The sequence below is a fragment of the Cryptomeria japonica genome, chromosome 1 (assembly GCF_030272615.1).
Source record: "Cryptomeria japonica chromosome 1, Sugi_1.0, whole genome shotgun sequence".
Taxonomy (NCBI): Eukaryota; Viridiplantae; Streptophyta; class Pinopsida; order Cupressales; family Cupressaceae; genus Cryptomeria; species Cryptomeria japonica.
The window spans coordinates 596,090,534-596,101,367 of NC_081405.1; the positions used below are offsets into that span (position 1 = coordinate 596,090,534).

At 33.6% G+C, this 10,834-nt stretch overlaps 1 protein-coding gene across 1 annotated transcript; it reads left to right on the plus strand.

Moving 5' to 3' along the window:
* Positions 1–897: 897 nt before the first annotated feature.
* Positions 898–9,123, plus strand: LOC131028838 (extensin-2). Its single transcript, XM_057959202.2, has 3 exons — positions 898–1,482; positions 1,836–2,256; positions 8,027–9,123. Exons 1-3 carry the CDS (start codon positions 898–900, stop codon positions 9,121–9,123), a joined length of 2,103 nt encoding a protein of 700 aa, XP_057815185.2.
* Positions 9,124–10,834: the final 1,711 nt, after the last annotated feature.

Sequence of the window (10,834 nt, forward strand, 5' to 3'; positions counted from 1 at the left end):
ACTGGATCTCATTTTGATAATTACTCGATGACTGTCAATGATATTATAGAGCACGATGTTAGAATTTCCTCGATGGTGACTGGATATAAGGTATATCAATCCAATAGGCAAAATTTTGTATCTAGCATGGCTATATTTGCAGCTTATGAGATTCTGAAGGAAGGCAAGAGGTATGATCTTTGCTCAGTGCTTCTTAGTGATTTATTAAGCAACCTAAAGAATATTATGAAAGACACGAAGCATCTATTTAGGTTTGGTTCCTTGATTGTTTGCCCGGCATTGTATTTCTTGAATGAAATCCTCGATATTGAAAAGATTCAATGGGGATATGATAAATCGGTGGTTTTTCAGATTAAGGAAGGATTCCAGGGATTAGCTAATATTATTTCTCATAAATCCACCTTGTGGGGATACTTCAAATTCTTTTAGGCATCAATGCACGGTGGGGAAAGGATCCCTAAAGAAATTGTAGAGAAGTATGAGAAAACTATCTATTTTATGGTTGACAAGGACCAATGTCATATGGAGGCAGCTAAGCCAAGAACTCTCTAGATCATGCCCATGGGGTATGAGGTGGATGCTATCACACTTGATGCATATGCTCAAAATTTTTTGAGTCAATCGGTAGATGATAAGGAGGAGAGGTTCGATACTTGTCAATAAAAATACCTTGATTTGCACAAGAAGTTTATCGGACTTGCTAGGAAAAGGAAAGTAAGGAAAGAGGTAGAGGAGCTAGCAGAACAAATGGGTATAACCAAGGAGGTTGTACAAAGGGAAAGGGAAAAGTACATTTTGAACAAGGAAGATATGGCGAAGCCCAAGAAGACTAAACCTATTCCCACCCCTCCAAAGTAGGTCAAGCCAAAATAGTCTAAGTTTGCACCTACTTTTGGTATGCAAAAGCCCATTCATCCACCCAAATCACAAGCTGCATCATCAAATGGTGGGGTGGAGAAGAGGAAAAAGGAGAAACCTCAAAGAGTATACATTGCCGCCACTACTGAGGACATAGAGACTAAGTCTGATGAAGTTGTAAGAGAGGTGAAAAAGACAGCCAACTATGCTAGAGTGGTGAAGAAACTACAATCGAGTGGAGCTCAGCAATCCAAGAAACCAAGGGCACAACCTAAATCATCTGGTAAGGCTAGGGCTAGCAAGAAGCAAAAATCTAAGATTGATGTCGCTCTGAAATCAGGTAAGATTGAAGGAACATTTGAAACAGTGCCCACATTGACTTTGAAGGAGTTAATTGATGAAATTCTTAAGGATGGGAGTCTGAATAATGTATCTACATATTATAAAAAAATTGATGATAAGGATCAGAGGGAAGTTGAAGAAGCAGTTGTAGAATATATGGATGTATATAGTAAGACATTGATAGAACTTGCATCTATGATCCCTAAACATCTATATGAAATTTTAGATGCAAGAAATCTTACAACTAGTCAAGAGGATGATAAAATCAAAGAGTGTATGCTAGTAAGTATATCTTCTATTATTTCTAGGGATGAAGTTAGCGGATTATTAAAACTTTCCAAGGATAGATTTTGAAGCAAGAAGAGGGTGAATAAGCTTATGGTAGGGAAGAAAGATGAAGTGATAAAGGAAACTAAAATAATTTTTTGAGATAATTTTTGATAGATCAGAGAGTTTATGTGAATCTGAAAGAACCCATTCAAGACACATCCATTCTGGAAGTAAATATAGCTCCCCCGGGTAAGCAAAAGGATTAGTCACCTAAGAAATCCACTCTAGAAGGAAAATCTAATCATCAGACCCCAGTTAAAAATGATGTTGATGGTGCAAATGATATCTCTAGTGATGTTGTATAGGATCCTCCAATTATAGAAGTTGTATCAAAAAAAGCAGTTGAAGAGAAATTGAATGTGGAGAAGGATAAGGGTGATGGTGAGAAAGATGGAAAAGGTAAGAGTGTTGAAGTTATAGATAAGGAGAAAGGAGAGGAAAAGGAAGATCAGGCTCCTACAACAGTGGCAAGAGACATTGGTGTTGTTAAAGGGAAACAAGTTGTTGTTGATCCAAATGATTTTTTTCAAGGATCGATTGACTTGAGTTCCTTATCTCCCATTCAAGCACTTAAATTAACAACTCTATCTCAAGCCAAAGCCAATGAGGACCTACTTAAGTCCCATTTTGTAGACAAGGAATTAATATCATTGGCGGGGGATATGTTGGAGAAGATTATGCCATCTTTCAAACCAGATACATCTGATCCCTCTGTTAAGCTCAAGGGTTTGTTAAGTATTATTGGTTCTCATTTTGAATCTTTGGAGAAGGCAGTAGATTTTAAAGTTTTGAATCAATTTAATGCTATGAGGTTGAAAACATTTTTAAAAATGATTGAAGATGATATAGTCTAGTTACTGCACTAAAGAATATTTTGGATGCAATTGATGAAGGAGGTAATATATACAAGTCATTTTTTATTTTGCCCAAATTCACTATAGGCATTAACAAGAAAATAAGGGAATGTGAAGATTAACTAGCAATCATATCACAGTCATACGCACCACAATCTACTCTAGCTAGAAATTTTGAACCCAAAGTTTTGAGTATACTGAATAAAATCAAGAGTCTAAACCATGAGAAGGATAGAGTTTTAGGTATAGTGTTTGAGTTAAGGAGTCTTATCACTCCTCGGATAGAATATTTAAGGAGTAGTATTTAAGATATTAAGGATGCTCAAGATTCCAATGTTCCGACCTATAGAAGGGAGCTGAAATGCTTGCTTATCTTTTTAGTGGGATGATCAACATTTTGGAGAGCTTGAGGAAAGCATGGGATAAACATTTGTTTTCCCTTAGAACAATTTTTGAAGACATCTTCATTTTTCTATGAAGTAGTTGTGCATACCTTTGTACATATCAATTTTAGCGGATCATTCATCTTTGGCATTGTTGTCAAAGGGGGAGAGAGAAGAGTGAAAAATAGTGTAAATTCTTAGGAGGAGCTTGTATATTCTTTGTAAATTTGAAAATTTTGGAGTCTTGCAATATTGAGTGTACAGTTTATTTTTCACAGTGTTACCATCATTGCCAAAGGGGTAGATTGTTGGCAAGAGACATTGTTTCGGTGATGATTGGTGCATGATAGATGTTTAGGGGTTGTCATTGATGGAAACTTAGTTTGCAAATCACATATAGTGTACATAGAATTGGTTTACCAGAAGTCATTTTGTTCTTAGGCATAAGTCTGGAAGGTGGTAAACAGTTGTCGATAGAGCATGAGATCATGATTTTGGTGATGTATTTTTGGTTGTAGTAATCAAGGCAGATGGTTCAAGGTTCGAGATACATTATCTCGTGATCCTGATATATGGTGTTGAATTGTGTACAAGTTTAGAGCTCTAGTATCTAGTAATTCAGTTAGGGCAAAGCTACTTTAGAGTAATGTGTGTTGTGGATATGTTCGAATAATTCTGGGGATTAGTTTTGTGTTTGAGGTGATTGTGCCAACTTATAGGAATCACTTTGCCATCTTGTTTTGGTTCGCATTTGGATCTATGATCAGATTGAGCCAACTTGGTGGAACACGTTTCATGTTGTGTGTTATGCAGTCTTTGGAAGCTGACTTAGTAAATGATTATTTTTTATGATGCGGATATATAAGATTAATTTGATTGAAAAAATTTGGAGTGTGCGTTGAGTGAAGGAAGTCTGTGTGAGCGATTTTGTATGTTTGTCGAAGATTTTGTTTCTCTATTATGTGACAAAGCATTTTTATAGAACAAAATGACAGATTAATTGTAGGAGACAATCAGAGCCTAACAGGAACTATATTTTGGCATAGTTAGATACTATACTTCAGTTTAGTTATTATTGTAATCATTTTGTATTATCCTGTAAGGTAGTGAGCCTTCCTCCAGGTTGTATCCCTTTTGTAATTGAGCAATGAGCTCTAGGAAATGAGCCTGAATGCAAGTGCATTCCACTTTTGTAATATTGTTCTACTACTGGCCATAGTATAATAATATTGTGGGTACTCAATCCCATCGTGGTTTTTCCCTTTTCGGGTTTCCACGTAAAATATCAGTGTTATGATTGTGTGGTTGTCCATTTTATATTTCTACATTTTGATTACTTATCATGCATCAATTTCTTAAAGAATCAACTTGATAAGTTTGCTAATTATAAAACATGGATTCACCCCCGCCCCCCCTCTCATTGTTCATTGATTCCATCAAGTGTGGTGCATGGAGAACTATGACAACAATAAACACATAAAATAAAATATGTACGCAAAAGAAAAAAGAAAAAAAAATGAATAAATAGAAGTGAAAAAATATTAACAATCAATCAAAAACAAGCAAAAAAAAAAGGAAATAGTATTAGATGAAAAATATTGAAGATAAGGTGTATGGGTTGATGAGTGGGGACCAAAGGATAGGGGAATGAAGGGTGGGATGGAAAGGATTACAAAATAGGACTAAATTTTTGGTAAAGGAGTTTGATGATAGATGGAGGTGTAAAGTTCATGCCCTAGTAAAGTTAATGTAGTAGTCATTCCGTAAGAAATGTAAGCAATAGGATGTCCCCATTTAAATACAAAATCAATGAAAGTGTGTGTAATATAAATGGTTGTTAATAAGTGTCCTAATATATGAATGGGGATAAGGATAAAAATGAGTTGAAGCATTGGTGGTCAAGAAATACAATGAAAGAGGATCACACAAATAAGTAATGCATACAAAGGGGACAACTAAAACAAATAGTATGAATGATGGAAGAAGAGAAAAAAATGATGGAAATGAGACTTGAGTGAATGATATGAGATAAGGGAGAATATGGTACTGGTGGACTTTGACGACTGAGATAATATAGAATAACACATTCTCATAGACTAGAATGTTTTCTTGCTCCACATGACATATATTTGCTAATTTTTTATCATGATACTTACCCAAGTTTTATGAGTGGTTTTAACCATTAGATGAATATGTTTTTCTTTTATTTTTTAATTTTTTTTATTTACCCTAAGAAATTCCTTTTAAGAGAAAGCATCCTCCAAAGCACATACATTATGTTATTATCAATACCAATACTATAATACAATGTAGAATATCAAACATCTTATTAGGAGATACGTGAAATCATCTTTTAGATTCAATATAACAGTTTAACCCTACTTTAAAATCAATATGAAATAAGATACTTCCTCTTCCATGATAACCACCATCCACATGCATGGAATGAAGCATAATACCATGGCCTACTTTTGGGCCAACCTTTTTTTTTGCTTGAAAATCACATTTTTATTTTAAAGTTTATTAGGGATCATTTAATATTAAGTATCTTAGATTGAACCCTATCCTCGGGGTTAAACAAAAACCAATTAAATAGAACACTAGGCTTAAATAAAACTTCTATAAAATTATTTTCAACTATTATCAAAAGATTGATGAAAAATTAATTTTCTCTCACCTTTTAAGGGATAAATAAAGTTACATAAAAACTCTATTTTAGAGATATATAGCCCTTAATGTTAGGTTTTAAAAATTTAAATGTATTATATTTTTTCTATTTTATTTCAATTTTATATCAGTTGTATGTCCATTATGGGAAACAATTAGTGATATTCAAGACACTAGGCAAAATAACAAACTATGTTTAAAAAAAATGAAATACACTACAATTTGCATAAATATTTTGTTTCAATGAAAACTAAATTTTGTATTATTACATTAACTAAAATGTGTTAGACTAAAAAATAGGTTTGAAAATTGTGTTAGTACTAGACATAAGACTTAATGATTTAACTCCATTAAATCGTAGAAAAATTTTACTTTTAATGAATGTTAAAAGTTATGGTAAAATATCACTTAATAAATATAATAATAATAATATATGAAAAAAAAAGTGACAAAAATTATATATTTCTAAATTACAAATTGAATCTACATAGAAAATACTACAACTCATTATTTTGAATCAAAATACTACAACTCATTATTTTGAATCATTCTTAAGTTCTTGAATATTAAGTTGATATAAATAAAACAAAGTGTTGAATTCTAAAAAATATTGATTTTGATGATCCAATAATGTTGAAAAGTAGTATATATTATTATGTTGTCATCCACACTTATTTATAAGCATGCCATAATATAAAATGAGTAAATGGTATAAAAAATAAAGGATATGAAACCTTGAATCCAATAACTAATTTAAAAAAGGGTTGAATAAAAAGTTATGGATATAAGTGTACAATCCATTAGGGGTGCAAAATTTTTTAAATATGTATAAAATATCCGTACCAAGTGATATACATTGCTAATTGGTAACAATAAGGAAACACTAAAGATTATAAATCTCAACTCATCACAATTTGATAGGAAAGATATTGGTTATTTAAACTTTTAAAGGAATTTCTAAAATAAGTAACTTACGTGAAATTATTTATAGGAAATGTCTTAAGACATGTGATGATACAGAGGACGTGTTCATGATCCATGTTGATTGATTTCTAATGTAATGTTATGTACTGGACCCAACATTATCCATCTAGCAAAAATATTTAGAAGGTATATATGTTAAATATATGGAAGGTGCCTTGGACTACAATAAGGAGGATCACTTCAAATTATGTATTTTTTTAATAGAATAGATCTATGGTGAAAAATTAGTAGATTTACAAGGATATGTTGATGTTGACTAGGCTAGAGATATTGATTATCAAATATCTACAAGTGGTTATATGTTTACTTTGTTTAATAAAATCATTAATTTAATGAGCTATTGAAAGGTAAAAATTGCAATGCAAACAACAAAATTTGAGTATATGGAAACCATTCATTTATAAAAGGAAGTTATATCCAGTTACAAAGGTTGTGATAAAATATTTGTATCTTATAAAAACTTGCAGTGACATACTAAAATAGTCAATGTGCAATCTATTTAGCAAAGAACCTTACTAATCATGTTTGAACAAACTATATTGATGTATGCAATATCGTTTTTATAGAGATGTGGTTGAAGACGAAAATGTATTGTTCGAAGTGGTTGATACCTTGAAAAATATTAAAGATTTATTGATGCAATTAGTACTTATGATTGTTTTGAAAGGAATAAAAATGTGGGCATAGTTGTCTTTAACAACTGATCTATGTATTCAAGAGCCCTATTCAAATTCTTCAAAAAATGAAGGCTTTGTTAAATATAGGTTCATTCTTTATATATTTTACATCTGACCATTTCTAGTCTCACCAAACTAGGAAGTAGGAAGGTCATGTATGTAATTTGATGAATTATTTGTATAAATATGAAATTTCATGTATGCAAATATAAAAAATGAGTATATTTAATTCTAAAACCATAATATATATCAATTATATTATTTATTTTTTTATAATATTTATTTATGAATATTCATATGAATACAAATTAAATACAAATACAATTTTAAATAAAAATAAAAATTATTATATTATACACAAATCATTATTTTCTTTCTATTAAATTTAACATTATGATATTAGTGTTTATCCTACATCAATTTGAATTACTCGAAAAATACATGGTTAGTCTTTGCTGTAGTTTGAATTAGAAAATCAAGTTGGTCTTTCCTATAATGTTTTATATGTGCTTTGCTCCACCTTAAAATGAGCTCAAGTGAATTCAAAAAGCTGATCAGAATTATCTTCATTGCGAGGAAAGATGAAACCGGTACGTCTATTATCTTCTCAACTAACCCCGGTGAAAATTAATACATACCAATCAACGTGAATCAGCTCTGTTTCTCATTCTCAGAGAATTATTCAAACTCTAGACGAGTGATCAATTAAAAATTATATTTGACTTTAGATCGGCATCTTGGGGACACCGACAGCTTGACTGGGTCACTCACGCGCCCTTCTATTTATACATCATCACATATAAATACACTCATCTACAACATCATGAAATAACCAGAATCCAGTGCACTGCAGCAATGGAAATGGTTGCTGGGAGGACACAATATTTTGATACAATGGCATTTCTAAATATTTTGTTGCTTTCTATGGTAGTATTTGTTGCAGCAGAATATGGTGACTATCCATCTCCTCCCCCACCATCTCCCTCACCTCCTCCTCCATATTATTACAAGTCCCCACCTCCACCTCCTTATTATTACACATCACCACCACCATATTACTATAAGTCCCCACCACCTCCTCCACCATACTACTATAAGTCTCCACCACCACCACCTTATTATTATACGTCTCCACCACCACCATCCCCATCTCCTCCTCCTCCTTACTATTACAAGTCTCCTCCACCTCCACCTCCATACTACTACAAATCTCCACCTCCTCCACCATACTACTATACATCCCCACCACCACCATCTCCATACTACTACAAGTCTCCTCCACCACCACCATACTACTATAAGTCCCCACCACCACCTTCCTCATCTCCTCCTCCTCCATACTATTACATGTCCCCACCACCACCATACTCATCTCCTCCTCCTCCTTACTATTACCAATCTCCTCCACCTCCATCCCCTTCTCCTCCTCCACCATACTACTATACGTCTCCTCCACCTCCACCATACTACTACAAGTCTCCTCCACCACCCCCATACTACTACAAGTCCCCTCCACCACCCCCATACTACTATAATTCCCCTCCACCGCCACCGTACTACTACAATTCGCCTCCACCACCACCACCGTACTACTACAAATCTCCTCCACCACCACCGTACTACTATAATTCCCCTCCACCACCACCATACTACTATAATTCCCCACCACCACCTTCCCCATCTCCTCCTCCTCCATACTACTACACATCTCCTCCTCCTCCATACTACTACACATCTCCTCCACCACCTCCATACTACTATAAGTCTCCACCACCTCCATCACCATCACCTCCTCCCCCATACTACTACAAATCTCCACCTCCACCATCTCCATCTCCTCCTCCACCATATTATTACAAATCTCCACCACCACCATCCCCATCTCCTCCTCCACCATACTACTACATATCCCCACCTCCACCGTCTCCATCTCCTCCTCCACCATACTATTACAAATCCCCACCACCACCTCCTCCACCAAAAGAGTACGTGTATGCTTCACCTCCACCCCCACCCCCCACCTATTAATTCAACCATTCCCGCAGTCAACGATAGGAGGTAAGATTTTAACATATCTCATTGTGTTTGAGTAGTTTTATTCTACCAGAAATTTCTGGTAGGAATCTAGAATGTCTAAACAGTCATTTCATTCAATCTGAACTTGTCTTGGAGTTCTCAAGAATATATTATATACAGCTTAAATCCTTTTCTTCTTTTGGTGTATGCAGAACTGCTGTAGTGCTGCTGTGTAGTTCTCAATCAGCCATTATATGCATCAGTGATACGACAATCATCAGATAAAGATTAGGAAAAGTTTACAATAAAAGGCACAGGCGGATTTTTATATAAATTTGTATGCTTAATTCGAAATATTAGATGTGTTTTCAATAAAAGTGTGAGAGAAGTAAAAAGTTGTGCTCTGAAATTAAGTCATATGATCTGAGATATTCAAGAGTGCTCAGTGTAGGTAATGAGGAGAAAGCCATTGCTGATTTCTTCTCTCATCTCAGAGGAATAGTTCATTGGAATATGCTCCCTGACGAAGGGCTACGAGTCAACCAATTACTTTATTGCCTCTCACATATTATAAGATTACTATATTATAATTTCCTATTGAAGTAATGTTGACAGTTTTCTGATGATTGATTGATAGAAAATGAATGTGAATAACTATTTGTATTATGGCTGCGAGCAAATTACATCCTTACACAAAGGAAGAACACTTCACGCTCTAAATAATAATTGTTATTGCTAATATTAAATACAAAAATAGAAAATAAATGATTAATTTATTTTATAGTTTAGACAGAATTAAAAATCCCAAAGAAAACCATTCATAGTTTATCATATGGACAATATAAATTTTATAGGTTAAATTTCTTAAAAGAATCGATTATATGGATGTCATTCCTCCCTTATTATACCAAAAAAATAGATCATGAAATGTACAGATATTTTATTATATATAAAGTTTTTCCTAATAACACCGAATATTAATATAGTTTTTAATTGATCACTCGTTTACGGATTTGAACAATTCTTTGAGTTAATCAGGGATACAGCTAGTTGCTTTAGAATCAGATGTACTGATTTTCTAATAGGATTGTTATTGAAGATTATAGAAGTCATGGGAGTCACATCTATCCCATACATGGACATTCATTAAGTGGGTGATGTTGTGTGCAATGTATTAAATTATGAGATGTTTTTATCAAGGGTTTTTTTTGATAAATCTAATTGGGATCTGGGAACTGTTCAAAAAAGAGAAGCTTTAACTGTCAGACGTTCATGGTGGACAGCCATCAGGGACATATGAGATATTATTACAAGGAAAAATTGACGGCTATAAGCACCTCCAGGCTCCACGTATATAAAAATAGAACATACAAAAAAAGCAAAATAAACTTTCATAAGCCACATCACGGCCCATACAATGCTGCACCAGTCCATTCAATGCGACCATACCAGCATAACAAAAAACACCCAAATTCCAATCCATAGTATATCAACCCCAACCCATAATATATCATCCCCCACCCCAAACATTAAAAGAAAAATAGTAGATAGGGAAAGAAATACAAAAGGGAAATAAAAGAAAATTATTTTATGATTCAAGAGATTATAAGAATTTTTTGATCAAATGATGAAGGGTGAAATTAATTGATAATGAAAATACAATTGCTTCATTATATAGAGGTCTTAGATAGTCATTAGGCCTATCTTGCTTTAATCAATTAGA